General features: G+C 53.9%; 10 protein-coding genes and 1 non-coding gene across 11 annotated transcripts; 7 read left to right on the forward strand and 4 right to left on the reverse strand.

Annotated features, from left to right (window-relative positions):
* The first annotated feature begins 336 nt into the window (after window positions 1-336).
* On the forward strand, window positions 337-1,334 carry BKA78DRAFT_6311 (uncharacterized protein). The gene is made up of 3 exons (XM_066893497.1): window positions 337-577; window positions 635-676; window positions 873-1,334. Exons 1-3 carry the CDS (start codon window positions 409-411, stop codon window positions 1,037-1,039), a joined length of 378 nt encoding a protein of 125 aa, XP_066748988.1. The 5' UTR covers window positions 337-408; the 3' UTR covers window positions 1,040-1,334.
* An 82-nt stretch (window positions 1,335-1,416) lies between these two features.
* Window positions 1,417-2,445, reverse strand: BKA78DRAFT_348427 (uncharacterized protein; the record flags this gene model as incomplete). The annotated part of the gene is made up of 1 exon (XM_066890635.1): window positions 1,417-2,445. One exon carries the CDS (start codon window positions 2,443-2,445, stop codon window positions 1,417-1,419), a length of 1,029 nt encoding a protein of 342 aa, XP_066748989.1.
* A 2,200-nt stretch (window positions 2,446-4,645) lies between these two features.
* BKA78DRAFT_348428 (wd-repeat protein) lies at window positions 4,646-6,979 on the reverse strand (the record flags this gene model as incomplete). The annotated part of the gene is made up of 8 exons (XM_066890636.1): window positions 4,646-4,673; window positions 4,732-4,807; window positions 4,856-4,988; window positions 5,039-5,509; window positions 5,557-6,116; window positions 6,294-6,610; window positions 6,659-6,740; window positions 6,856-6,979. 8 exons carry the CDS (start codon window positions 6,977-6,979, stop codon window positions 4,646-4,648), a joined length of 1,791 nt encoding a protein of 596 aa, XP_066748990.1.
* Window positions 6,980-8,210: 1,231 nt separating this feature from the next.
* On the forward strand, window positions 8,211-10,513 carry BKA78DRAFT_348429 (putative trehalose synthase (Ccg-9); the record flags this gene model as incomplete). The annotated part of the gene is made up of 2 exons (XM_066890637.1): window positions 8,211-8,402; window positions 8,450-10,513. The coding sequence occupies 2 exons, from the start codon at window positions 8,211-8,213 to the stop codon at window positions 10,511-10,513; spliced, it is 2,256 nt and encodes a 751-aa protein (XP_066748991.1).
* Window positions 10,514-11,301: 788 nt separating this feature from the next.
* BKA78DRAFT_t34 lies at window positions 11,302-11,387 on the reverse strand. The gene has a single exon. It is a non-coding gene; the product is annotated as a tRNA-Gly (tRNA).
* Window positions 11,388-11,682: 295 nt separating this feature from the next.
* Window positions 11,683-12,817, forward strand: BKA78DRAFT_243773 (uncharacterized protein; the record flags this gene model as incomplete). The annotated part of the gene is made up of 4 exons (XM_066883976.1): window positions 11,683-11,723; window positions 11,782-12,075; window positions 12,125-12,201; window positions 12,252-12,817. 4 exons carry the CDS (start codon window positions 11,683-11,685, stop codon window positions 12,815-12,817), a joined length of 978 nt encoding a protein of 325 aa, XP_066748992.1.
* Window positions 12,818-12,910: 93 nt separating this feature from the next.
* Window positions 12,911-13,829, reverse strand: BKA78DRAFT_6355 (uncharacterized protein). The gene is made up of 2 exons (XM_066893505.1): window positions 13,316-13,829; window positions 12,911-13,218 (listed from the first exon to the last, which is right to left on the reverse strand). Exons 1-2 carry the CDS (start codon window positions 13,611-13,613, stop codon window positions 13,004-13,006), a joined length of 513 nt encoding a protein of 170 aa, XP_066748993.1. The 5' UTR covers window positions 13,614-13,829; the 3' UTR covers window positions 12,911-13,003.
* A 400-nt stretch (window positions 13,830-14,229) lies between these two features.
* Window positions 14,230-15,870, forward strand: BKA78DRAFT_348432 (RAI1 like PD-XK nuclease-domain-containing protein; the record flags this gene model as incomplete). The annotated part of the gene is made up of 6 exons (XM_066890638.1): window positions 14,230-14,607; window positions 14,661-14,720; window positions 14,793-14,800; window positions 14,871-14,950; window positions 15,057-15,230; window positions 15,284-15,870. The coding sequence occupies 6 exons, from the start codon at window positions 14,230-14,232 to the stop codon at window positions 15,868-15,870; spliced, it is 1,287 nt and encodes a 428-aa protein (XP_066748994.1).
* A 1,004-nt stretch (window positions 15,871-16,874) lies between these two features.
* Window positions 16,875-19,611, forward strand: BKA78DRAFT_339673 (uncharacterized protein). The gene is made up of 4 exons (XM_066890294.1): window positions 16,875-17,313; window positions 17,373-18,736; window positions 18,800-19,023; window positions 19,075-19,611. The coding sequence occupies exons 1-4, from the start codon at window positions 16,886-16,888 to the stop codon at window positions 19,333-19,335; spliced, it is 2,277 nt and encodes a 758-aa protein (XP_066748995.1). The 5' UTR covers window positions 16,875-16,885; the 3' UTR covers window positions 19,336-19,611.
* Window positions 19,612-19,746: 135 nt separating this feature from the next.
* On the forward strand, window positions 19,747-22,429 carry BKA78DRAFT_291033 (uncharacterized protein; the record flags this gene model as incomplete). Its single annotated transcript, XM_066885833.1, is given in 5 exon segments — window positions 19,747-20,174; window positions 20,233-21,692; window positions 21,748-21,974; window positions 22,027-22,310; window positions 22,330-22,429. The coding sequence occupies 5 exon segments, from the start codon at window positions 19,747-19,749 to the stop codon at window positions 22,427-22,429; spliced, it is 2,499 nt and encodes an 832-aa protein (XP_066748996.1).
* Window positions 22,319-22,998, forward strand: BKA78DRAFT_6383 (uncharacterized protein). The gene has a single exon (XM_066893509.1). The coding sequence runs from the start codon at window positions 22,590-22,592 to the stop codon at window positions 22,950-22,952; it is 363 nt and encodes a 120-aa protein (XP_066748997.1). The 5' UTR covers window positions 22,319-22,589; the 3' UTR covers window positions 22,953-22,998.
* The last annotated feature ends 3,790 nt before the right edge of the window (window positions 22,999-26,788 follow it).

Genomic DNA, 26,788 nt, shown 5'->3' on the forward strand with positions numbered 1-26,788 from the left:
CTGTACGGGCACATGTCGCTTTGAAGTCCAAGGTGCGCGCGACCGTGGCGAGCAAACTTGGCACAACGAAGATGGTGATGGAAAGAGAAGATGTTTTAGTCTATCGTGAGCTATACTAAGATGACCACCACTCCGGAAGCCCTCCCACCGCCTGTAGTTATCGTGGGCGGCAAAGGAAGTAGTTCGCACTGGCGCGCAAAGCCCAGACCAGGCGTACGAGCCTCCGTCGCTCCTCCGCCGAGCGAACGGCACCGACGTCAAGGCGAGCTGGGCGGTGAGCCATCCGTCGGCAGAATAATCAGTGGCCGCGACCCTTGTTCACAAAATCTCTTGGTCAACACTTCACAATCGCCTCCTCTCACTTACAACCCTCCTCCCAAATCTACATCCTCCAACCCATCCCTCATCATGGCCAAGGGTGCCCGCTCCAGTGTCAGAAAGACCAACAACCAAAAGCTCAAGAAAAACGTCTTCGGCCCCGTCGAGGATGCGCGCACCAAACGCCTTTCCGAGAAGCTCCTCGAGCTCGCTCAACAGCCCCGCCCCGCAAAGGACGACATGGAGATAGAAAAAGACCGTGAGCCGCGCGCTGTCCAGTCTTGCCACCGAGATTCGCATACTAACCCTTTCTCAGAGCCCGCCGACGACGCACAGCCCCAGGAAACCGAAGCAGCAGGTTTGTCCATCCGCGCCTCTTGGCCCGTCCCACACACCCTGGAGGAGGACAATCACAACGAGCCCACTGCCCAAGAACACTCTTTCTACCAACTTTTGGGTCTCTCCAACATTGTCGGTTTTGGCTCCAAGGCTGGCGAAGTCACTCTGGAATTCCTCGGCAATGACCAGATTGGCTGACTTTGCTTTATTTTCAGAGATGGACGTCGACGACGAATCGAAGCCCTCTGCCTCTTCTGGCTTGAAGAAGAAGACTGGCCGTGTTCAGAAGAAACGCCGCGGCAAGGCTACGAGTACCATCGCTTTCAAAAACTTCAAAACGGGCGCAAAGAAATCGGGCTCTTCGCACAAGGGCAGGCGCTGAGATATGAATTCGGTCAAATGATACCCCTTATAAAGACGTCGCAAGGTGGCAATCTTTCGGGATACGGAGTTTGGGACGGCATCAGTTGGAGTACCACTGGCTAAGCAAAACTTTCCTTTTGACACGTAAACATCTCCTTTGGGTTTTTCGGAAGAGCATCTCATTCTACGGCCTGGATCTTGGGACAATGACACCAAAATCCTACGCATGTTCAAAAACATTATTCTGCCACGTCCAAGTGTTCAATCTCAGAATTTCGAATCCAATATCACTGTTGACATGTCTGACAATCTTTTTCACATATGTTAATTTCAGCGCTGATTGTGAAATCATCGACCCATCCTGTCTCGCCCCAACTTGAGATCTATTTGAATGCTTTACACCCTCGCTATTCCAAATCTGCCAAGCGCAACAAAAACACCAAATCCAGTAAAGACCCACGCCACAGCGCTCTCCTCATACGCTGCCTTCGCCATGTACCACTTTCCAAGCACGAGCTGACCATCACCTTTTGCAGCCTCTCTTCCCGCATCCACAGCCGACTGACCTACGACCAACGCCGCAACTCCTACCACTTGCGCAACCGCCAAGCTCACCGCCGCCAAAATCGCCAGTGCCGTCGCCACGTTCCCAACGAGCGCCCACAGACACGCCCTGCAAGCCCGCCTTGCTGCCTCCCCGTCATCGTCATCGGTCCCTGATCCTAGAGCCTGCGGCGACGCAACTCGCTCGTCGACCGGACTGGAAGCGTGCATGCGATGCAGCTTCTCCGACGCGGTCGGCGGCCGCAACGCCGCGTAAACGAAGCCAGGTGGCGGCGTCTGCGCACGGGGAGATGCGGTCCTGATCACAGCAGCGCCAGCAAGCAAATCCGCGTCAGGGTGGTGTTCGCGAGGCGCGTAGGCGGCGGGGAACAGCACAACGGCGTAGAGCACAGCGAGAGCAAGAGCGAGGGCGAGCAGCACGGCCGCGGTGACGTAGAGAGAGGCGGAGAGTACCACTTGCTGACAGTGGGCGTGGGCGGTCCAGGGGTGTGCGGGTTGCGCGGCGTAGTGCTCTCTACATGCGGAGGCGCCCTTGGAGCCTAGATAGTGCGTGAAGCGCGTACATGTCGACGAGAACGGGGGCGGTGGTAGTGTGTCGTTTCCGGTCGAGTTGGACGGCGGTGGAGGTCGCGTGCAGTTGTAAAAGGGCGATGCTGACAGCAATATCCCAGCTGGTGCTCCTGTTGGGTCGAAGAGGTCTGCTTGCGCGAATTCGGGCGTATAGAGAATCGTTATGGCGAGACAAAAAGAGATGAGGTAGAGGAGTGGAGGGAGAACCACGATGGTTACAGAGAGGACTCGTAGGAGTAACGGACGTGGCGATGGAAGGGGATGTTCGTAGGCCTGGCGGCAGCGAGGCATGGTCGCACAGAGGTAGGTAGGTCGGCTGCTGATGGGAAAACGAATGACTTTGTTGTAGCAGGAAGATGCTCCCCTCTCTTTTCAAATCGCCGACAGCGGCATGGAGTAAACGGCCACACGACGGACGACGAAAGACTCAAGGCCATGACGACCAAGAGCGTACAAGGAAGCGCGAGGGCCCAACCCATCAAGTAGCCATTCAACCTCACATCAGGCACACCACCTTCTCCTCCTCCTGCTGCTGCTCCTCCACAGCGAACGGACCAACGGAACCACGCGCAACCAGCGCACACGCACACCCAGACAGTTCAAGCATCCGCAAGGAGTCTCGATCAATTTTCTTGAAAAAGGGCGGAAAGCTAGGTTCGGCATACCGCAGAATGCTGATTGGCCGACATTTCAGAAAAAGCTTCGGAGACTTCAAGGTTAGCTGTTGTTTGTTCTGGGGAAACATCCGAACGCCGCCGCATCCAGATTCGCCTCAACGGTGCATGCCCTTGACAGCGGGCTCCCGGCAGCCTGGATGCGGGCGCTGGCGGCAGAGGCGGTAGGGTCTTTTTGGCTCTTTGGCATGCTTCTTTTGGGATGCGGCGGTTGTGCGAGAGAGGTCATCGAGATCAATTTCTGGGCGTCGAAGTGCGTCGACGTCTTTGATCATTCCCCTTTTTATTGTGCTCCACCAAACACTCCGTCGACGAAGACTGAATGGCAGAGGTTGATTAGGTTGACTTTGCCAGCAGCGGCCGAGGTGTCGAGTTTGAATGCGGTTTGGTCACAAATGGGGTTTTGCGACGCAGGCTGCGGATGGGATATGCTGGTCGCGTCTAGCCGCCCAGGGAAGGGCATGTCAAGCCACATTGGCTAGATTCAAACGGAACGACGCTGGAGTCTTCAGCTCCTTTGCTGTATGCATTTGCGCCCCATGTTCGTAGGGACGCAAATCATTGCCGTCGCTGTATCTTTACTAGCGAAGTGAATTGGTGGCTAGGACGCGTCTTGGATAAACCACGACAGGCAGGGATCAAGAACGCCACGACGAGCGTTGACAGCGGCTCGGCTTTCCCAACCGAGAGGACGCCCTACGACGCGACCTCTCTCGGAAGCTCTGGAAACAGTGCCTGAAAACTTCACACGAGGTTGGCAGGTATGTTGGCAGGGAAGGAGAAGAATCTTGCAGAAGGATCTTGCCCACAGCCTCGATTCGATCTCTCTTCTGACTCATGTTTACGCTCTGCGCGCAGCATCTCGCAAACTTTCCAAAATGTTTTGAGTCAAATGCTTGTATTGTTGCACTTTTCGACCAAGGAGTGTTTAGGGCCGAGTGCGGTTGCCGTCGTCCGCTGCCCAGGCTGGATGTTTTGGTTGTTAGTGTTTGCGTTGAAAAACTCCAACAATTTTTCTGGATCGTGTATCATCTACGCACAGACAAGAAAGAGCGGTGGTACAGTGGTGGTAATATTGCTGCTACTCACTGGCGCAGACGCCCAACTCAAGAACTAATAAGCAAAGGACGAAGAACGAGAAGAGAAGATGAAGCCACGCCACGGGAAAACAAAAACATGCGGTTCCATCTCCCAGAATCACACCTGCCCAGCCGTGTCCAATAACCACTACTGCGAGCGGTCGTCAGGCGAGTAAACAGGTCGTGAAGATCTGGTAATACCAACACCGCAAAGCAGCAAGCTTCCCATGGATGTTCCCTCGCAAGACTGCTATGAAGGAGTTGGTGACAGTGCCGTTATCGCCGACGCGGATACAACAAAAAAAAATGAAACGAAAATGGGGGTTCTCCTTGCTCCTACACCATCAGGCCTTCCTGCTTTTCGATTTCCATCCCACGCTGCCACCAATTCGACAGCATGATCTGGAAAGCTTCGACGCTATACGATCCGAATTGTCCAAAGACATACGCGCCAACTTTGACAGAGACTGAAAATGCTTCGCATCTCGGCGCACCTCGTCTTTCATAAGCACGGTTGCGCTGATGCAGACGCATATTCCAACGCCCGCCACAGCCTTGCCTCTGGAAGCACTGGCTGAAATTTTGACATTGACTAATTCATAGAAAGCGAAGAGCGTGATCTTCGTATTCTTGCTGGTGTTTTTATCGTCCAAGAATGGATTCTGCGAACCGAAAACATGAAAGACGCACAAAGCATATCTGGTTTGTTTTTGGAGCAGGGTTTCATTGATCTTAGCCTTACTGCGGTCCACGGTATTGGTCGTACCTAGAAATTGTCAGCAATGATTCGGTGATTTGTGTTGGCAAAGATCATAAGAGCGTACCTCCAGATTCTGGCACGCATGTCACCACTGCCCGTGGCGAAGAGGTTGCCCATGGGACTGGGAGCGACGGAGATGACTAGTTGATGTCAGCGACTGTCAGTCAAATGGATAGGTTGAAACCAACCTGAGTTCTTGTGGCCCTGGAGCATGAGCTGGGCGACACCAGTCGAAGGATCCCAGAATTGAACACCACGATCTTTGGATCCAGAAAGGACCCAGGATCCATCAGGGGTCAGAGCTACACTAAGAACAAAGTCCTAACGGCGTCGTCAGCGCTTAAAACGGAGTCTTGTTCCAAATGTCTTACCTTGTGACCCTCAAAGGTCTTGATGCACTTTCCTCCCTTGGGAATTTGGGTGGGAATCATCCGGGGCGGGGTGGAAAGTTCCCACATCTTAATCGTCTTATCCAGACTACCACTGACGAGGTCCTTGCCGTTGGGCGCGAAAGCGACCGAGTACACGCTATCCTTGTGACCGACATCTCCCTCAAGGCGCTCACAGAGGTAGCCGGTGGTGACATCCCACACACGAACGCTCTTATCCAGAGAGCCCGCAGCGACGAAACGGTTGTCAGGTGACATTGCAACCGTGGTGACACCGTCTTCGATGGAGAGCACAAAGATTTGCTTCTTGGCATTGAGATCCCACAGCCGCACTGTGCGGTCTCCACTGCCCGACGCGATAACGTAGCCGTTCCTGGCAAAGTCGAGCGAGTAGATGTCTTGGTCGTGGCCGGAGAAAGTGGCAGTGATTGTGCAAGTTGCAATGTCCCAAACCTACACTCATCAGAAATCATAGGGGAACGTGCGGAAGAGAGACCTACCCTGATCACCTTGTCTTCAGCACCCGTGGCCAAGTACTTGCCATCGGGGCTGAAGCAGACGCTGCGAATGTACAAGTCACCCTCGTCATTGAGGGAAGCGTCCTGCAACACACAGCGTTTCTCGCCAGTTTGCACATCAAAGATCTGAGCTGATCGGTTGCAGCCGGTAGCAACGAAGCGGCCATCAGCGCTGAAACGAACGCAGCATACGACGCTATCGTGAGGAAGCGTGTGCACAAGGTCCACGTCCAAGACACGACGAGTACGAGGATTGAAGATCGCGAACCAATCCGGACCTTCCCTTTTGTAATTAGGCGACACCTGGTCAGGGTCAAGTTCGGCCAAAGTGTTCCCAACGTTGGGAGGCGCTGGCGTGACCAAGGGGTTGTGGGGCTCCGCGTGGAGCTGGCCTGGAGGTGGTGTCGGCCGAGCAACTTGAGGAGAACCGGGGTATGGAGCGGCTTGATTCTGCTGCGGAGTTGGAGGTCCAGGAGGACCTCTGCCAGGCCTAGGCTTTCCGGGTCCGGGCGAAGCTGTAGGCTGCGGGGCCTGCGGGTATCCTATATCATTAGTTAGCAAGTTGAAGTTTCTAAAAGGATCGTGTTCATCGAAGCACCCGATTGCAAAGGCTCGGTAGAGACGAGCCTGGACTTTCGGGGGTTCCTTCGATAACAATAGATGATCCAAGGCCATTCTAGTCTAGAGACGCGAATCAGGGTATAAGATGAAATCCGTACCATTAGGAGCAGGTTGGTAACCGCCACCAAAGGGGTGCTGTGGTGGACCAGGCGCGGCAGGGTTCAGGCCAGGCGGACCTTGAGGCGCATGAGGAGGAGGAATTTGAGCCTGAGCAGATTCTGGAGGCGGAGGCGCCAGGCCAGGTCCACCTCCAGATTGTGACATGATGCCTCCAAAGAGGGTACCTTGACCGTGTCCAATTGAGGGCGGTGGCTGCGAGGGATTAACATGCTGTGAGTTGTTCACATGAGATGAATGGGAGGGTCCTCCAGCGGCGTCAAGTTGTCTGTTCAGACGTTGGATTTCTTCTTCGTACCTAGAAACATGTTAGCGGACACCATTATCAGGCGAGATATCAACGCACTTGGTCTTCATGGCCATTTGTGCCTGTTCGAGTTGATAGATCTTCTGGCGCACGAGGTCCATCTCCTGGAGCTGTTGAGCGACTGCGGTAAGGTCAGCGTCGAGTGCTTCACTTGGCGAGCCTTGTCGACCGTGTCTCCAAACAGCTCGCGCAAATGGACAGGATCCGAGCCATTGCGCTTGGGCATGACAACTTACGTTGACGCTCCATCTCGCCAGCTCGACCAGCCTCATTTTCAAACTCTCCACGGATCTGCTCGAGCAGCTCGTTCAGGCGCTGATTTGGTGCGCTGGGCACCATGCCGCGGTGAGCGTTGTACATGGTGGGCGGGGTGACCAGCGCGCGATGTACGTCCAGAGTCGAGATGCGCAAGGCTCAGAAGGCGAAGAAGAATTCCGGGGGAGATTGAGACGCGGATCAACGAAAGCTAGGGACGCGAACGCGGTGCTCGCGAGGCGATTGGCGCGCGGCGGTGCAAGGTGCTGAGGCTCAAAAATCAGCACAGCAGTGCGCGAGAGGTCTCGATGAAGGCGCCGACAGCTCGCTTGGAAGGCCCGGAGAGATGTTGAGGGCGGGGGGCGATGGACCGTCGATGGCGAGGAGATGGGCAGCGGAAGACGGATGGTGTGGAGTTGGCACTTAAGTTGCAACCTCCCGCAAGCCGACGAGGCTAACGGGAGCACGGCCCACCTGAGCCAGAGCATGCAGAGCGGGAGCGCTAAGCCGTAAACAGTCTAGCCCTTCGCTAACCAGTATGGGCTAGAGCAGGGCCAAGTCGGGCTAGGGCGACTGGACTGGACGTCAATCCGGCTTCCTCACATCCAGAACAGCCTGTTACCTGGCGCCATCTCCTCGACACTCCCTCCTGTCGAAAGGGCTTTTGAAACGGCGGGGAGCGCCGTCTGCCTCAGGTCCCGGGAATCAATTATCCAGGATACCGCCAGCGAACCATCAGACCACCATCATGACGAACCCGATTATCGGGCAACACGGGAATAAAGAACCCATCTCCTCCATCATCCAGCCCTCATCTTGAAGTATGCGATCGCTACATTCAACGGCATCTCCACTGGGGAGATTGTGCAACATGTGTCGCGTCTGTGTGCCACTGCTGCTCTTCCACCTAACTATCGACATGCGTACAACACGATGTGAAAACCATCGCGAGCATTCAATCCATTGGAACCCCGCTCAAGCCATTCGACTCAGGAAGGTAATTCGGTGTCATGCTGACTTGTCCACCGCATTCAGCGACCCAAGCCTAACGTTGGTCCCCTACATGCATGTCCAAAATTGTCGTCAACGATGATTCCACGCCATCCATCTTTCTGCCGACAAGCCACTCTTACATGATGCCCCCCATTATCATGTGCTGTCCGTCTTTGACGCAACCACGTGGTGACACCGATCACCAGTCAGCTCCGTGTCCTCGGGACCTTTGCACCCCTTCACAAGCAAATTTCCTTCACTCTTTATATAATCCCCCCAAACCACCACCTTCGCTTTGCTTCCTCCATCCCCCTTCACCCGACAGACAAGCCACCAAATTTTCATGATCTCGTCATTGTCGGATTCCAATACTAGCCCTACCCACCACTCAAGGCGGGCTACTTGGTCCAGCACCGAGGATCCCCCCCACACCAGCACAAAGACACGCCATGACTTTGAAGCTCATGGCCCGACGAAGCACCTCGAGAGACTCGGCAAGGCCCGACTGAAGAGCGACCTTGGAGCTGTTCCCACTGTACGTTGCCAACCGAAACTCATGCAAACTGCTGCTAATCAACCAAGACACTCTATATTGGACTTGCTGCCAAGCAAGATGAGCGGGGCCTCCTCGAAGTGGGCTTTGCCTCCCATGATGGCACCTACAGCCTTGACTTTGCTGTCCATGTACTTGGCGGCGAATATCCCAACAACCACAATGGCCACAGCAGCAAGGCCCTGAATGGCTTTGCGAATGGATTCTCCAGCAGCTCGAGCTCCGGAGATTCACGGCCTTCTACTCCCGCAATTCCGTTGCATGAACACGATCGAGACAAGGGACTTGCCGACTTCATCATTTCTAGGATTTCCGAATACCAGCAGGAGCATTCGTACAAATTTGCGGGTGCTGGCATCACCAAAGCTTTGGTGAATCTGAGTCCCCAGCTTCCTTCCCGCCTCTGGTGGGAACTGGATATTGTGCCCTTGGTCTTTGAGCATGGTTTGGAAGATCTGGGTGGCTCCCCCAAAGCTGTGTTCACCCCGGATGAGGAAGCTGATTCAATGGCTCGCAAGGCCCTAATGTTCTTTGGCCCCAACTCACAGCCCAGGGTCCAGATCGGTTTCAAGAATGTCGTTGAAGTCGACTGCCGAGGCCATGCCCTGGTCACACGACTTGACCAGTACCCCGAGACTGTTGGTCCGCGCACATGGGAAGCCATGATGAAGTATGTCAAGTCGATCAAGGCACACAACACCAAAATTGCATTCTTCAACAGCACCCCTCAAGGCGGCGGTGTTGCACTCATGCGCAATGCGCTCATCAGATTCTTCCGCTTGCTGGGCGTTGATGCTAAATGGTATGTTCCCAAGCCGAAGCCAGAGGTGTTCCGCCTTACCAAGACAAACCACAACATCTTGCAGGGTGTCGCGAGCCCTGATGCGCGCCTCCCACCCGAGAAACAAGCGGTGTTGGATGAATGGGTCAATGGTAATGCGCAACGATTCTGGACTCCGGTTGGAGGGCCACTAGCACCGCGCTCCAAGGGTGGTGCAGACGTCATCATCGTAGACGATCCGCAGATGCCTGCCCTCGTCAAGATTTCCAAGGCTATGGACCCCGAGCGTCCAGTGATCTTTCGCAGTCACATTCAAGTCCGCTCAGACCTCGCCGACGACCCCAGCACTCCAACGGCCGAGGTCTGGAACTGGGTCTGGAACAACGTCAAGCAAGCAGACCTCTTCATCAGTCACCCAGTCAAGGAGTTCGTGCCCTCCAACGTCGACTTTCCAAAAGTCGGCTACTTACCCGCGACAACCGACTGGCTCGATGGCCTGAACAAGGAGATGAACCAGTTTGTCACCGAGTACTACTTTCATGAGCTGAGCTCGGAGTGCTTTAAGCAGCAAATGAACCAGCTCGACTTTCCCAATCGCGACTACATTGCCCAAATTGCGCGCTTCGACCCATCAAAGGGCATCCCCGATGTTCTAGCCAGCTACGCAGAGCTGCGCCGGACGCACATGAAGGGCTGGCCCAAAGACAAGACGCCACAGCTTGTGCTGGCCGGCCATGGCGCAGTCGACGACCCAGACGGCTCGATGATTCTCGACGAGACGCTGTCCCTGCTGAATGAAAAGTACAGCGACATTCAGCGTGACGTGGTCGTCATGCGCCTGGGGCCAACGGACCAGCTGCTCAACGCCGTCATGTCCAATGCCAAAGTTGCGCTACAGCTTTCGACACGCGAAGGCTTTGAAGTCAAGGTTTCGGAAGCCGTGCACAAAGGCATTCCAATCATCGCAACCAAGGCAGGTGGTGTTCCACTGCAGGTCGAGGACAAGAAATCTGGCTTTCTCGTCGATCCCAGCGACTATCACGCTGTCGCAAGGCATCTGGCCGACTTGTTCAATGACTCGGAGCTGTACGAGCGAATGTCGGTGTATGCTGCCACGCACGTCTCAGATGAGGTCAGCACCGTGGGCAATGCGCTGAGCTGGCTGTACATGGCGGACAGTCTGGCCAAGGGCAAGAAGTTGCGGCCGAATTCCAAGTGGATCAACGACATGGCGCGAGAAGAGGCTGGTCTGCCGTATGTTGACGGCGAGACCAAGTTGCCGAGGAAGAAGGAGTTGAACTTGCAGGGCTGATTGATTGGGAAACACTACGGTTCGGTTTCAGTGAAGTCAACAGATTGGATTGAGAGTATGACTTGGATCTACTGTCGTTTGAACATGCTCGGGGTTTCCACGGTCATTCATCAACCAAATTGGAGTCGTAGCACACATGACAACTGCTCCCTATATCCATTCTCTAGGTCTTAACAAAACCTCTTTAGCTTAATATTTATGAGTTGAATTCCACCTGTGGCTGCGCTTCGACTCAGTCAAAATGCATCTGAATGCTCTCTGTGGCCCCTGTCGAGGCATTGTGGTGCGCGGTGGAGGGGCCCTGAATGCTCATTATTCACGCTGTTTTCACACTGTATTGAATTCCACCTTCCCTTACATACAACCGCTCTCTTGTATGGTCATGGATGGCTACCAAACCTCATTTCCGCATCCCCGACGCTGTAAGCTCTTGTCTTGATTCTGCCATAGTTGAGTTGATCCCTTCGTACCAACAATCCTCTCGGGCCTATTGCGCCCTTCGCCAGTCAAAACAGTCTTGCTAGCGTCTTCCCATCTGATCACCACTTATGTATCTGACCGGGCTGATGGTTAGTGGCTCGCTCCGCGCCGCCCGCATATGTTCCCCGCCTTTCCCGTGCCGCTGCTCTCTCACCTCCCACCCCCCAAAACGGCAGTCCCCACATCACATCAGCCAAAACGACAGCGCAAGGGAAAGGGAACAATGGTCAACACAGGCTCTTCCACGAGATGCTGCTCCTGCATAATGAGCCAGGCTGCAAATGCAAAAAAGGGCAAAACAAGATGCTTGCGAGTGCCGAGACTCGAACTCGGATCTCAACCTCTTCCAATGGAGAATGGGAAGGTTGAATGATAACCCCTACACTACACTCGCTGGGTAATCAAGTTGTGAAATGCATGCAAGGAATATGTATTGCATGCACAGGTAGCTCTCTCTTGTGTTGCTGCAATGCTGGCAAACTGTTTCGAAATCGGAATTGGAAAGAAGCTGGGGGCATTGTTAGTGAAGTGAAAGACAGAAAAAGGAGGGGCTGACCCTGACGTGGACCTGGGGAGCTGCGCCGCTGTTGGGCGAGACCTGCGTCACGGACTCGAAAACCAGCTCCGATGCGCGCGCGCCAACAGCTCCCCATCAACGCCAACCTCTCAGACCTCCACACCACGCCACCATGTCGAAGATCGAGAAGACAATACAGCGCCAACAAGAAAAGTAGACTTCCTGTTGATTGCACCATTCGTCCAAGCTTTGGAAGCTCACGCGCTGCTAGGATCGCCGAAGGCCAGTTCTACGAGGCCCACCAGCAGCTGCGCGTCATCGCCGCGCGCTACGTCAAGCAATCGAACTGGAATGCCGCCATCGATATCCTCTCGCAGGGCGCACAGGCGCTGCTGCAGGCCGGTCAGGGCGGTAGCGGCGGCGACTTATGCAACTTCTTGATCGAGGTATACCACAAGGCAGAGACGAAGCCGGATGCGGGGAGCAAGGCGCGGGTCTTGAGCTTGCTGCGGGCGTTCCCGCCAGACGAGCCGACCAAGAAGAGGTTCATTGGCGAGCTGATAGCGTGAGTGCGAGCCTGGAGACTCTGCGCGGGCTTTGGCTGACGGTTGTAGGTGGTCGGCGAGGATGGGTGAATACCCTGCAGGTGACCCAGAGCTTCACCACGTAGCTGGCATGGTGCTTGCTGAAGGTACGTTGAGATGCGTTCTCTCAATATCTGTGCTGACTTTGGAAAAATAGACGGCGAGGCATATGAGGCAGAGAAGCACTTTGTCCAAGGCACGCGAGACTCCGCCGAACAGCTTGTCAAGCTCGAGTATGAATGGTACACCGAAGACCAAGCCCACACCGCACCCCTCTACGCCGCTCGCGCCGTTCTCCCGTACCTCGTCGCTGGCAACGTGCGCGCCGCCAACCAGTCCTTCCTCCAGTTCACCACGCGTCTCTCCCAAGCCAACAGCTCGCTCGCCGTACAAGAGGTCAGCACCGCGAGTGTTGACCTGCGTCTATACCCTTCGCTTCCGCTCCTCAACTTCCTCGGTCTGCTGCTCCTGTCCGTGACTCGCGGCGGCTCGGATCTGTTCCGGCTGTTGAAGTCGCACTACAAGTCGAATCTCGACGAGATTCCGGCATGGAAGGACGCGCTGGACCAGATTGGCGAGATGTACTTTGACATTCGCATCCCGAGCCAATCCAACCCGCTCATGGACATGATGAGCAACATGTTTGGCGGTGGAGGCCCAGCAAAGAAGCCGCAGTCAAGGCGCGTAGAACCAACGCCGCCACCAGCACCCGGTTTGGACTGAGAGACGAGTGTGAAGAATCTCGTAGTTCAAGGAAGTGGATGTAAATCCAGACCGAAATCGCTTGCCAATGTAGCGTAGGCTACGGGTATCTCCATAAAAATGCCATGACCAAACGCCCTCTCCAATCCCGATGTTCCCCACATGTGCGCCGTGCTAGCCTCGCCGTTAATGTTTGCTGCCTGAAAATCATTCCGCCATCAATGTCCTGGGATCTTCGCCCTCGAACATCCACTTGTCTTCCTCGAGCGAATCGACTTTGGCCTGCAGGCTGGCCCGCAGCGTTGCCTTGAGTTCTGCGCAAAGCGAGCAATTCTCTCGCTCCTCGTCGCCTTTCTTGCCCGTGCCCTCAGGATGTGTACCTTGCTGGTGGCGGCGATAGGTTTCGACAAGATGTGTATTGACTTCTACGACGCGCCCGTCAGCATGTCACCTTGTGCGTACGCGCGCTACAACGGGCGCTCTGCTATCGCCATGCAAAACTCACACCTCCCCACTCACCTTGTTCCTCAGTCTCCTCGTCCGGCGGCAGCGGGCCCAGAACCGGCATGTCCAGCTTGTAATTCCCGTCCTCGTCGCGCGCCACCATGTCTCGATCTCTCTCAAGCCCGTGGCCTTGCTCACCTTCGCCCTCTTCGTCGTCAATGTCGGCTAGGTGTAGGGTGGTTGCGGAGGTGGCACTCGTGGTGCTGGGCGCGGTCGGCCGGCGCGAGAGCGTGCTGTTGAAGAGGTTCCGTCGCATGCCGGAGGCCGTCGTTGTGCGGTGCGTTGGATGGACGTGTGTCGCGCGACTACTCATGGTGTCTGATAATAATGGTAGCGGTAGGGACGTGGTGTAGCTTTGGGAAAGACGCTGGTTGTTGCGGAGAGTTCGAGGTGGTCTTGAGAGGTAAACAAGATGCGCAAGTTGCGGCGAAAAGGTGGCCGCCGAACATTGCCAGATTCCGAGAACAGTCGACACGACTTTCAAAAATAATTAGGTCATATATAAGCCGAAGCCTTTTATGTGGGAAAGCATTGCTAGAAGCATGAATCGTCTTGGAAAGATTTGATCCGCACCGAGGCGCTTTATGCGTGCGGTGGACTATCAGCGTGTTGTTTACCAGCTGATGCTAGCTCCTTCGCAGGTAAATAGTCTACAGATGTTGGGACGCCTTTGAACTCCCACCATTTGAAGACAGCTCTTACTACATGAGAAATTGCCTTTTCTATTCCTCATCGAACTGATCGAACTGTTCACTCTATCCGGAGAACTAAAAGGCCGTATGTCGATTGTGGTGCAGGGACCGGGGCGCGACATCATGGGCTCGGCATGCGTGAAGTCGTGTACCGCGCAGATCAAGGGTCTCATCTAGATCCAAAGCACCTCCAACTACATCTTCACAAGCCCCATCCTGTGGATACTGATCAACACCATGGCTGGCGAGGGAGCGGACAAGTTGATGGCGTCTCCAGGGGCAAGCGATTGCCACTATCTGGCCTTCCAGAACGAGAAAACCACTGGCTCTGAGAAAACAGACTTGACTGCGCCTCGCGAAATCGCGTTCTACTCCTTCGACGATGAACACAAATACCGACCTGATGACTCTTCGCTTTCCTACTACTGGCCGATGAAAGTCGACGAGCATGCACGCAGAGTTGGTCTGCAGACCGGTTTGGACACCTTCAAGCAAGTCGACGAGTCGATTGATCGCCATCTGGACGCGCTGCTCCAAGCCCTCCAAGAAAAAGAAGCTCAGACAGGACGAATCACCGATGCCGAGGTCATCACTTGGAGAGGTCAACTGACCAAAGTCCGCACTCCAATTCTGCTTCTTTTTCGAGACATTGCATTAACAGCATCTAGATTCTCACGGCGATCTACAGCAAACGCGATTCATTCGAGATGAATGTGACAAAGTTTCAGGTACGTCATTCTCTACTACAAAGACCAAAGGTTTTGTGTCTATCTCATTGACTTTCATTAACGCGAGCAAAGGGACAAATGTGGGTTGGCTCAATGGCTTCAGAAACTTTCATATGCAGCACATTGTTCGCTGGCTGACCATGAAAGCAGCTTCCTCGAGGAACACCATCAGGCTAGGTTGGAGCGTAATTCTCAGCCGTTTTCCAATCAGTCGGCCATGGCTTATCTCGGTATGTTTGCCCCTCTAAGCAGAAGCATGCGTCCGCGACAACGCTCAGAGACGACCCAGAACGAAGCTTAATTGCATTTGCCAGTAATACCTAACGCACACAATAGGATACAAGTTTGAAACGCTGTCAACTATTCCGGACGTCTGGGACAATGTTCGCCGGGAGGAGATTGAGAATCGCCACGCGCAACAGGTCTCAAATCATTCGCAATACTGCTCCATCGTGTCAACCACCTTGGATGACAAACACAAGCTTGTCTATGGAGGAGAAGTCGACTGCAGTTCGTGTTCCCATAGTCGCAAGCACATAGACTCAGCTGACGAGATTGCGCAGTCTGGGACAGTCATGACATGCTTCACAGCGATCCTAGAGAGTACCATGGCGAATACGGCAACAACCCCAACTACACCTATCACAATTGGGTCGAGCTCAAGACTCTGGCCAAGTCCCTAGTCGACAAGAGAAACCATGCCTACGAGATGCGACTCTTCAAGTTCTGGGCGCAGTCATACCTCATTAACTGCCCACGCATCATCCTCGGCCTTCGCACTGACTACAGGGGTATCTTGGATATCCCCAGGGTTGAGACGCTGAAAACGCACGCCATTCCCCACGGCAAGTTCTGGTCCAAGAGTCATGCCTTGGGGTTCCTTTCGGCTTTCATCCAACTCCTCAAGGACCACGTCACCGAGGGTGACTACTGGCGTGTGAGGCACGTTGCAGACCAGGATGTGCTTCAGTTGTTCCTTATGAAGCGCGGAACCTACGGATCCATCATCAGCGAGAAGTTTCTTCAGTGGCGCCAGAACTTTGACGAGGATGGCATCCTGAAGTCTTCGGGAGCCAAGACTGGTGAAGAGCAGGCTTCTGAAGCTATGGAGGACGTCCAGCCTTCAGTCCTCGACAAATCTCAAGACTAAACCCGGCTGATGGCCTTTTTCATATGCGTTCGCTCTCGACAGGTCTTCGGAGGGTTTTCGTAATCACTTCAAGTCTGGTTGTTCAGACTATACTCGCTCATACTTCGCAGCCTTCGGCATCGGAACGGCGTTGGAACATTTCGACATCCACACTGGCGTTGGAAATGGCATCGAGCATGGTCGGCGTTGGTATGGTTATGGTAGGCGCAAAAGGGTCGAGTGCTCGACTTTCACAAAGGGAACTGCTTGAAGGAAGGAGAATCGGTCTCCCCGTATGGCACGAATGCTCCCCGGACGAATGCTGTCGTCCGACACTCGGTAGGTTCGTCAATCATATCAAGCAGAGATCCCTGCACCAGACCTACTTTTTATTGCCTGCGCTTCGAAACAGGTGCACTTAAGATGTTGATGATCTCAGGGTACCATTGCCTCTTTTGTTTTCTTCAAACCCTCCATGAGCCTGTCGAGGTCAAGGAGGGCCGTTTCAAGCAGCGAGCACAAGGCTGCTTCCCCTACAACCAGAACGCCATGCGAAGGCTGACGAGTCTGGACTGCCACTGCCAAGCGACTCTGCCAGCGCATCATGACCCCGATTACGGACGGCGGTGGGGGCGGTAAACGCCCGCTGCATTTCATGAGCAGACTTCTTGTTCGCAGCAATCGCTTATCTATTATGCATGCAGGCATAGTGCATTGTACCACTTCGGAACAAGTTCTCCTGTACAGAATTGGTCAGAAAAGGCGATTCCGATATACCCGAATGGCCCCCATTGCAGACTGAAAGATCGAAGCCAATAAAGGTGAACTGAATCGACACAGGCTTACGTTTTTGCTGCCGACAGACAACCATTGGCCCAGACGAGTGCCAAGTTGTTGTGGTAAGCATCTTGCACAGAATTGTCGGTACTGCAGACGCAGCGTGGGGCTCTGCTGCATATGCAGCCGTGGCATTTACTCGGATACAAAATGCCAGCCTCATGGCTCTGAGGCCCAGCCGAGTAACGACCCCATCGCCATGGCTGACCCCATCACCATCATCTCCATCGTGGGAGGCGCTGCGTCGGCTGGCTGGGAACTTTCCCAATTCTTGTATCAAATGGTCGACACAGTGAAGAATGGGAGAGAAGAAGTACGAAGACTTGCACACGGACTTGTGAATATGTCCAATGTCTTGGAACACCTAAAAAAAGAGCTTGACGAGGCTGAAGGCTTGTACAAGCCCCTCTTCATCAAATCCATCCAGAGCATCCTTGAAGACTACAGCGCTCTGAGAAAGACTATCGAGAGCCACATCAAGAAGAAAGGCAGAATGCAGAGAGTCAGATGGATTTGGAGAAGCATGAAGGTCGAAAAGCCGCTGAAAGAACTCGAGGCCCTGAAATCAGCTCTGGATTTAAACCTGCAAGTGATGAAGCTTGCCATTGACCACAAGAACCACCGCATGTAAGCAAACGACAACTCCTCATCATGAACGGTATTGACCGGTGAATATGGGAAATTAGGCTGCGTTCCATGCAGGAACAGACCAACAAGATTCCTGCTAAGTCGAATCGGTTCCGAAGGATTGCTGAGACAATCATCATGAAGAACAGAGAGAATATTCTTGAGCTACAGGAGATCAAGGCAAAAGAGGAGAAGGAGGAATTTGGAAACCAATCTGGTCAGCTGCAGACTTGGAGAGTCTCGAACCAAATAGTTGCAGACAAAACCGCAACGTGGCTACAAAAGATGATATTCGCTCCTGAACAGGATTTTGATTCGCCAAACGAGAGGAGCTCGAGACCTCCGGATTTAGAGGAAGCGACTGGAGTCGGAAATAGCTCTCATCACCACGCCTGGAACAATCTCCCGCAATATCCACCCCTTTCAACCTGGACAAATCAGACAGAAGATATTCCAAGACCACCACCAACACCGCCGAGCCGTTGGGTACTGCCGAACCGCTTCTGGAAGCCAGACCCTGCCGTTACTATGGACAGACTCCTCGAAGCGTGGTCAACAATGACACAGGAGGAAATACAGGAGAGTAGAATGCAGAACGAACCTCCCTTCTCGCCCCAAGTGGAACTGGACCAGGACCCTGATGATTCATCAGACGACGAAGACGGTGATTCGGAGGCAGACAGCCTTAGAGCGAAAGTTTCTGGAGGAGCCAAGGTCAATTCGTTTGCCCATGTTCCCTTGATGGACCACCACGCCTATGTCGAAAGTGTTTCTACCTTGGACGGTTATCCAACTTTTCAGGGTGCTAAGCCCTTTGGCCAGATTCCAAGTCCGGAGCCTCCGCCACCTCCACCTCCTCTGAGACGTCCCGATGGCTTTGAATACACAGAAAGAGATCGATATCCATGGCAAAATCCATGGCAAAATCCAGGCCAAAATCCAGGCCAAAATACATGGCAAAATCCATTTCAGCCGTCGCAAAATTGGTGGACAGCTCCACAGAATGTGCCTCACGGAGAATCAGACTTGTTGCCAACGAAAACCTACAAAGACGACTATGGGAACTCACTCCGGCTCAGTGGAAATTCAGATGGGCAAAAGGCACTGTATATTGATCGGTCGAAACCCTACCCCAGAGCTCGGAGTTCTCCAGTTCCAACAAACAGTGTTCTTTTGCATGGCCTGGCGAGTCCGGGAAATGCTCAGTCGTCAAAGCTGACGGCAATGCTGAAAAGAAAAGGCATTTCGATATTCAATTTGGACTCCAAGCCACCAGGCATTAGTACGTTGGACAGGTCGACAGAACTGGAGCGTGCAAGCGTCATGAACGGTTCCATAATGTGGGAGCCTGGCCAATATCCAAGCGAATTTCTGGTCTCTTGTTCCAATATTGGGATAGAAGTCATGTACATTCGAGGATCAGGTAAGCTGAGTAAAGGTCCATGTTTTAATCTGTTGAGGTGCTGATGACTCCTTGGTCTCAAAGACTTGGGACAGACTTGGTTCTGCGGCAAGAAGCCGTTTCACGTCAACTTCTTTAACCCGGACTACGTACCACAAACCTCATGGTCACCAGGGAGCACCTTTTCCCCAGATCAATACCTAGCTATCGGCAGAGAATGGGTCGAAATGGAAACGCTCGAGAACCAGGGCATCGCGTTCAGGAAGGACCATCCAGCCTTTTACTTCTTGGAGCCAGACCTGAGTCCTGTAAGGTTAGAACAACGAAAATAAGGCATTGTTGGCTGACTTTACTCTCAGGAAGAGATTGTTGAAGCTGTGACACAGTCGTTCACACTCCGCGAGGCTTCGCTCCGTCGACAAACACGCCTTCATATCTGCGGGATGCGCAAGGCGCCACGTCCTTTGACAACCCGGGGCATGAATCACTTCTTCCCGCAGAGTCGGCCCTCAACAGCGTCTACTCTCTCGGGGGCGACACTCGTCAATGAGTCCGAACGGACAAAGAGACCTGGGTCTTACCCAAGCTCCAGAGAAGTGCAACCAGACCCTGCCCTGTAGTGTATTCAATGGGGACTTGGCTGGAGTTGGGGGCTGAGAAAGGCATAGCCGTGCACAATTGTAGGCCCAGATTTTGAAAGGATGCAGCAAATCCAGGGAGTCCCCAAGCCTCAATTTGGTCACGTCGACGCCAGCTGTTGAGAGAGTTCTCAGAATTACTCAAAAGCAATCTCTAGAAGAGATCGTCCGACGTGCATAAACCGACCCAGGGAGGCAAAACGAAGATCGCGCTTCCTGTGCTGCGTTCTTTGACTACTCCAGCCGAAATTAATAAGCCGCTCCCACTTGTCATACAACATAACAATTGGATGGCGCCTTCGCGCAGATGCAGTGTGACGCCCACTTTCTGTGCGGTGATATAAAAGCCAGCCTTCTCTCCTCCAATGTCAGCCTGGCTGATCCAAACTCATCATGGCGGACCCTTTGTCAATCATCACCTTCGTTGGCGGTTCTGCCACCGCCGGATTTGAGCTGTCGAAAACTTTGTATGAATTGGTCGACACCGTTAAAAATGGGAAGGATGAAATGGAGAGAATTGCAAATCGAATCGAAGACACTGCGCAAACTCTGGAGACCCTAGAAGACGTCCTCGGTCGGGCAGAAGGTTTGTATAAACCACAAATGGTCAGGTCCACTAGGTCTATTGTCCAAAGGTTTGAGTGCCTGATGGATCAAATAAGAGGTCACATCCAAACGGAAGGGAGAATGCAAAGAGTGAAATGGGTTTGGAAGAAATTAAAGGTGGAACCACTGGTGACTGAATTGGGAGGATACACGTCACTTCTCACAATGAAAATTGTCATTTTCAGAGAAGTTATTGAAGTCGACAAGTACAAACCGTAAGTCCTTCATATCTTCAAGCAGCCTCGAGACTGAGTCAGATTTTCGGCAAATTAGGTTGCCATCCGCCTCGCAGACAGAGAAGATTGAGCGAGCAGCCAAAGCCAATCGATTCCGCATGATCGTCGAGGCTGTCATGCAGAGGAACAGGCTGCAAATCATAAAACTACAAGAGCTGAGATCCAAAGAGACTCTGAAATCCATGCGTGGGGTTCGGAGATCACGAAGTATCGATAATATCGAGCCAAAACCAAGGGAAAGGGACTACGTGGAGCATGTAGATCAGACAGGTCAGCTGCAAACTTGGAGAGTCTCAGACAAAATTGTGGCGGATAGGACTGCTGCATGGCTACAGCAGATGCTTTTCGCTCCGGCGCAAAACGACTCGCCCAAGGAAGAAGAGAGAGCCCCAGCCGGGAATGGGCCGACAGTAGAGGAGGTTAGGGACAGTAAAGGGTCTGACCAGGAACCGAAAAATACCTCCAACCATCTTTCAAAACCCCGTCGTCAGACTGAAGAGGTCGATTCCCTGACGAAAGATGTTGGATCCCTTTATCCAGCATCTGTGGATAACTCCACACAGGCCGTTGAAAAAATGCCACTGCCTGACCACGAGTGGAAACCAGACCCTGTTCTTGCCACGGATAGACTTCTCCGAGCCTGGTCGACCTTGACGGAAGAGCAAATAGAAGAGAGCCATGTTCAAGAAACAAGCACACCCCCAACCGAAAGGAGTCCAAGCCCAGTTCGAGATATCGAGGGTTTACACGTGTCCGAACAAGAACTAAGACATCTTCAAAGAGAGGGAAAGAGACGCCCTTACCCAACTGCAGATTTATACGAATGGCTTTGGGACGAAGACGACGGACCATATACAAGCAGAAGTATTTCCCCTGAGAGGCAACGCCGGAGGACCCCTTCCAGAATCCGAGGAAGGTACAGAAGCCCTTCTCCACCTAGGAGAATATACAGAAGCCCTTCCCCACCGAGAAGACGCCGTTCTCTGGAGGAGGTCACAGTAGTCCGGCATCCTCCGAACATATTAAGAGATGCCACCCAGGATCAAAGTCCACACTTTCCAAATCGAATATCCGCACCCGACAACGGAGACACATACAAGGACTCTTCGGGGAATGTACTCGAAATCAGACATCATGCAGATGGTCGTTGGAATGGCGCATTCATCATCGAGGGAGTCGGTGGATCTCGCGACAAACCTGGCCAGAATGCAGCGCAAAAGCCAAATGTCAATTCTGACAAGGTCCTCTTGCACAACGTGAAGAAACCTTCAGACCCTTGGTTGTCCAAATTCGAATCAAACCTTAGCGAGAATGGTGTCACTGCATTTTACGAACAGCCTCCTGCGAACGTTCCAACATGGCCTGTGGGTCGCAAAGAGGTGGAGCGCCAGCATGTTATGTATGGGTCTATTCTCTGGGAGCCTCCTACATCTCAAAGCGATTTTTTTCTTTCCTTCGAAGACTTTGACCTGAGCGTGATCTATGTCAGAGGATCAGGTATGACTGATTTTGCCTTTGCGATCACGGAGAAGCTGACTATTGCTACTTCAAGACAAGGGACAGACTTGGTTCTGCGGTCCCAAGCCGTTCCACGTCAACTTCTGCAGCCCCGAGTATGTGCCACAAACTGGCCCATGGGACTCTCACAGCCAAGTGCCGAAGGACGCGTATCTTGCCATTGGGAAAGAGTGGGTTGAGATCCAAGCTCTTCGCAACAAAGGCATTCCATTCAGAGACGACCACCCTGCTTTTTACTTCTTAGCACCAGGACTTCTACCTGTAAGCTCAAGACAATGAACATGGCAGTCATGAACGCTGATCTCGAGAAAAGAAGGACCTCATAGACGTCGTCATTAGCTCACTGGCCATCCGTGAAGAATCCCTTCGCCGAAAGACACGCTTGCGTGTCGGTCTTGAACGCTCGCCTCCAACCCCCTTGACTGGCGGGCGCCAGGATCACTTCATGTTTCCGGACCAAAATTTGAACTCTACCCACAGTCCCATCAACAGTTCCATCAACAGCTCCGCTGTCCATCCTACTAACACTTCCACCAACACCTCCAACACGTCCGTCGACCCTTCAACCAACAGATCCCCCAAACGCTTCTGGAGCAGGTGAGATACCCCATTCCAGCTCCCTCAAGAATTTTACGCCACAGGTCGCATATGCTGACTTGGAACTCATTTCAACAGTCTCAGTCGACGAGATACAAAGGCAAGGCTCCGGGCCTTAGGAACATCACATAGACGAAAGGAATCTGCACAAACCGAAAAGCTTTGAAAGATAGAGAGACGTGGAAACGTGGGTGCCGTACCCATAGGGAAGCGATCGCGAATCTCGAGCCTTCTTCTACGTGACCCCCAAACCAGGACAAAATCAATACCAACGACACCATGCCACGCTTATGCGACAGTTGCTATCATCTCGGACCACCACCATTCCCCCAACTTCCCCAATCCCCCAAAAGCCTTCTCCAGCGCACCGCAGACCACGCAATCGCAGCCACGCAGCCCAACCAATCAAATGCCCCAACGGGCGTCAAAAGAAGCTCAAAGACCCCCCGCCAGCCGACCCGTCCCGTGCCGTCCAGCACCAGGAACCCCAGGACAAAACTCTTCAACGAACGCTCGCTTCAGGCGAACTGCAACAGGAACCGATGCCGGTGCAGCGACCAATGGCCGCTGGCTGGGGAAGCGGATGCGCAGACACGCTGGACTGAATTTGCTTCTTCTTCGAATCCACGCGGACGCCTCTGATGCCCAGAGGCACCGCAGCATGCAGAGCTGAACAAGGCGATGGCGCAGCAGCAGGCAAGAGCGCCACGCCCCGCCACGAGGAACGCAGCAGCGGCGAGCGAGCGGCAGTCGCTGGTTGTGCTGCCCAACCTCGCCACGCGCTGCTCGAGCTCTGTTCCCTGCCAACCATCATCGAACGCCATCCATGCGGCAGCCGTTTGTCAGTAGTAGTACCTTCCCAGCGCAAGCAAGCTCTCCGTCGCGTTGCGCTGTGCTGTACGTCAGTTGCGGCGGTCGGGGGACATCCCAGCGCGGGTGCGGCAGGGGAAGGCGAGCAAGGAAGTAAGGGGCAGATGCCGCTGCCACGGGTCATGGATCACGATTTCCTTGTCCCCTCTCTCGATTTGCGTCGCGATTGCGAGGGGGCAGGCACTGCTTGAGTAGTTGAGCGAGGCGAGCGGACGGACGGGAGCGAGGGCATCATCGCTTGGCTGGCTAGTTTGGTTGGCTCGCTGGCTGCTCTCGGTTGGTCGGCGAGCACAGCCGGCGGGCGGACGGTCCGGCTGGGTGGTGGTGGTGGTGGAGGGAGTGGAAGGATGGAGAGATCGATGGGCGGAGGGTTGGTTGGGATGCGAGGGCGATGCGAGGATTTCGACGAGGGTCATCACTGATGGTGGTTGAATGCTAAGAATACTCCAGCGCGTGCATGCTGCTTGGGCTCGCTCGCATACAGCTCTGAATTAACTTCTGGCTGAGATCTGGAGATTGTGGAGGCGCAGACAGACGTCCACGTTGTTTGTCTGTTGAAAATAGAAGAAATCTTTTGGGTGTCTGCGCATTGCACCCAGGCAAAGCAGGCTGTCAAGGAATGTCTTGGATTGCGTTATCGATGCTGGGTTTAATTTACAAGAGCATCTGCTTGCTCTTTTGGCATTCAGGCATGAAGGATTTTGTAAAGTGGTCGAGGAGATGTGAAGTTGGAGACGGCTCATTTCAGACGTGGTTGACGAAGTAAGAAAGTGGAATAAATGGAGAAAACAACCAACGCAACGAGCCGCCGAAAGCAAGAGAGAAATCGTCTTCTACGGAAGAGATGGAAAGCTCTCAAACTACAGTCGCCAAAATTCAACCTCAGAAGTCGCACTGCGATGCTCCCTCGCCCTCCAGTTTCTTGCTCCACCCCTTCTCCCTTCCCCTTCTCCTTTTCCATAACGACACCAGGCAAGCAGGCAGTCCATCTCCGTATCCTTTCTCATCCGCATAATGAGGCAAACCGCCACCACAGCTCCCTCAGCCACCATTGACATTCTTCCAGGAAAGTCACTCTCGAGCGGTGTGATGGCAGTCACCAAACGTGCAGAGGGCAAAGCTCATCATTCATGCGCAGCGATTCAGCACACGAAAGCGGTGAACAGGTACAAATTATGCAAAGGACGCCGAACTGTTCTGGCCCTTTCCCCTGTGCGCATGTACAATACACAGACATATTACTTGTGCGGACTGGACTGTACCTGCTTTCATGCATCCATGCGTGCACCAGGCGGCATCCACGGCATCCACCTCCACACACATTTTCTCCTCTCCAGAAAGGATGGGGACAGACAGGCAGACCGCCACAACACGTGTCTCGGTACCACATCCAGGACGACAACGTGCAATAGATGAAGGCGCGCGGGCGGCCCCACAGCCGCGAGCACGTTACTGCAACTGCATGCATTGGTTACGTGCTCAGGGCCTCAAGCGAGTGTGCCCCCCGTCGGCCGCCCCGTCTGGCCTCTGGCCGTTTGGTCCGTGAAGAGAGAGCAGGTCCACGGCGATGCATGCGCATCTCGCAGGTCCTCGCAGTCATCTCGGGCAGAAGGGGAGGGTGTAGGGAGGAGGGACGGACACGAGCAAGCGGATGAAGGGCCCACGGGTAGACGGGACGGGAGGACGCGACGACGCGTGGGAGCATGGAGCCGCTGGCAGGGCAGGAGCCGAAGAACAGATGCCGTGCACAGTAGACACACTGGTCAATGAGCCAGCAAGAACGGCAGGTCCGAGAGTTGACGAGATGAGATGGGATGAGAGATGAACGGGAAAGGGACGGGTATGGGATGGGATGGGCTGGGCTGGGCTTGGCCTGGTTATGGGTGAGCTGATACGGGACTGACCGCTGGACCCAAGTGTGGAGAGGGTGTGGAGTACGGATATGTGGAGGTGCGACTACTAGCGAGAGCTGGCCAGGGGACCAGCGGACAGAATAGGTGCCGAGTGGGATAGGAAAATGGTGGTGGAGACGGTAGTGAGAAGAGTGTAGATGAGGTAGGGGATGGAGTAGTGTGATCGGGTCTAGTCCAGTCTTTTTGTTGTTCATCTTGTCCATGTTTGTCCAGATGAGCCGTCTTTGGAGGTTGTGGAGTGCAGAAAAGACCAATTAGGATGATAGAGACGAACGGCAGTGTTTTCGGATGTCGTGCCGAACGACTTCCTCCACGCAACCACCATAGATGGTCCTCTAGTCATGGCGGAAGTTCAAGGCGGAGCTAGCACCGGACAAATTGACGAGGAGCGGATATGGCTTACGCACCTCCGCTGAGAAGGACCTCTTCAATTACCGGGCGTGTGGTTGGGCGCGGAAATGATGCGTGGACAGTGAGTGGATAGGTGATGATGGACAAAATGAATTGGCGAAAATTTTTCCCGTCTTCCCCCTTTGCGCAGAGCGGTAGCGAGCGATTCGCGGTATTGGTATTGGTTTGACCTACACGTATGACTTTCGGCGGGGGGCTGTTGTTTTGCATGAAGATTGACGATGGCGAAGTGGATAGAAGATAGGCCCTGTTCTAAAAGTAGGCAGAGGTGTCGTTAGTGGTGGCAGCGGGGGCAGGTCAATCGTTCGGCGTATTCGCGGTCGCCGGAACAAGGGCAATGATGGGCAATCTGGCGCAACTTGCGGTTGCCTTTTTCGAAATCTTTGCAGCTACGCGCGTATAACGTTTTACGCGCATGAAGAGCGGCGACTGCAGACGCCGGCGTACCTACATGGTGGTGTTAGGCGCCCACGGCATTCGTTCAGCGGCGGTGCTCGTGCACCCACCATCCTGCTGGGCGATCTTTTCCGCTGCTCGACTTTTGTGGTCTTTTTTTCGCATCGGCTGCTGTGACTGAAGATCTTGAGCTGACGACTGAAGTCGAATCTTGGACAAGGGTTGAGAAGACGATAGAGTAGCTTCACCAAAAAGTTGGTGTGAAGGGTCCAAAGTCAGGAGCATCTCCACACCCACATGCTGTCCCTGACTAACGGCAACGCTCCTGAACCCCACCCCTCTCGACGTTGTCTGTTTTTCAGTAGTGCACTGTCAAGAATCAGGGCGCCCCGTACGCCATTGGTACGGATTTTCCGAGACATAGAGCAAGACACGAGCTCGCTACAACGTCGCTTCTCCAAGTCCCCAGTTAGCATCACCAACGCTTCCCAAAGCGGCGCTCGGAACGCCCCGATCGAAGGGGAGATCTGCGTTAACGCATTGCAAAGCAGCACCAAAGCGACAAGAGGGCCGAACGACGCAACGTGTGCGCTGCCCACTCGACTGCTGCGGCAAGCCCTAAGAGGGAATGTTCGAGTGTCGAGCGGGATCTTTTCGAGAAAAAAGAAGCGGGACGGGTCCAGGGGGTAGTCATGCAACGCGGCAAGGGGGTTGTATGCACGCAACGCATGACATGATCGTTCCTAGACGGACCGGATGTGATGGATGGGGATGCTAAGAATAACCGTTGATGGTGGGAACGGGTCGCTGCATATTTGGCACAAGGAAAACGGATTCCCTGGATTTTGCAGTGGTGGTGTTGGTTTGGTGGGGATTTCGCACGAACGG

This window comes from Phyllosticta capitalensis, assembly GCF_038381095.1.
Source record: "Phyllosticta capitalensis strain CBS 128856 chromosome Unknown BKA78scaffold_1, whole genome shotgun sequence".
In the NCBI taxonomy this organism is placed as follows: domain Eukaryota; kingdom Fungi; phylum Ascomycota; class Dothideomycetes; order Botryosphaeriales; family Phyllostictaceae; genus Phyllosticta; species Phyllosticta capitalensis.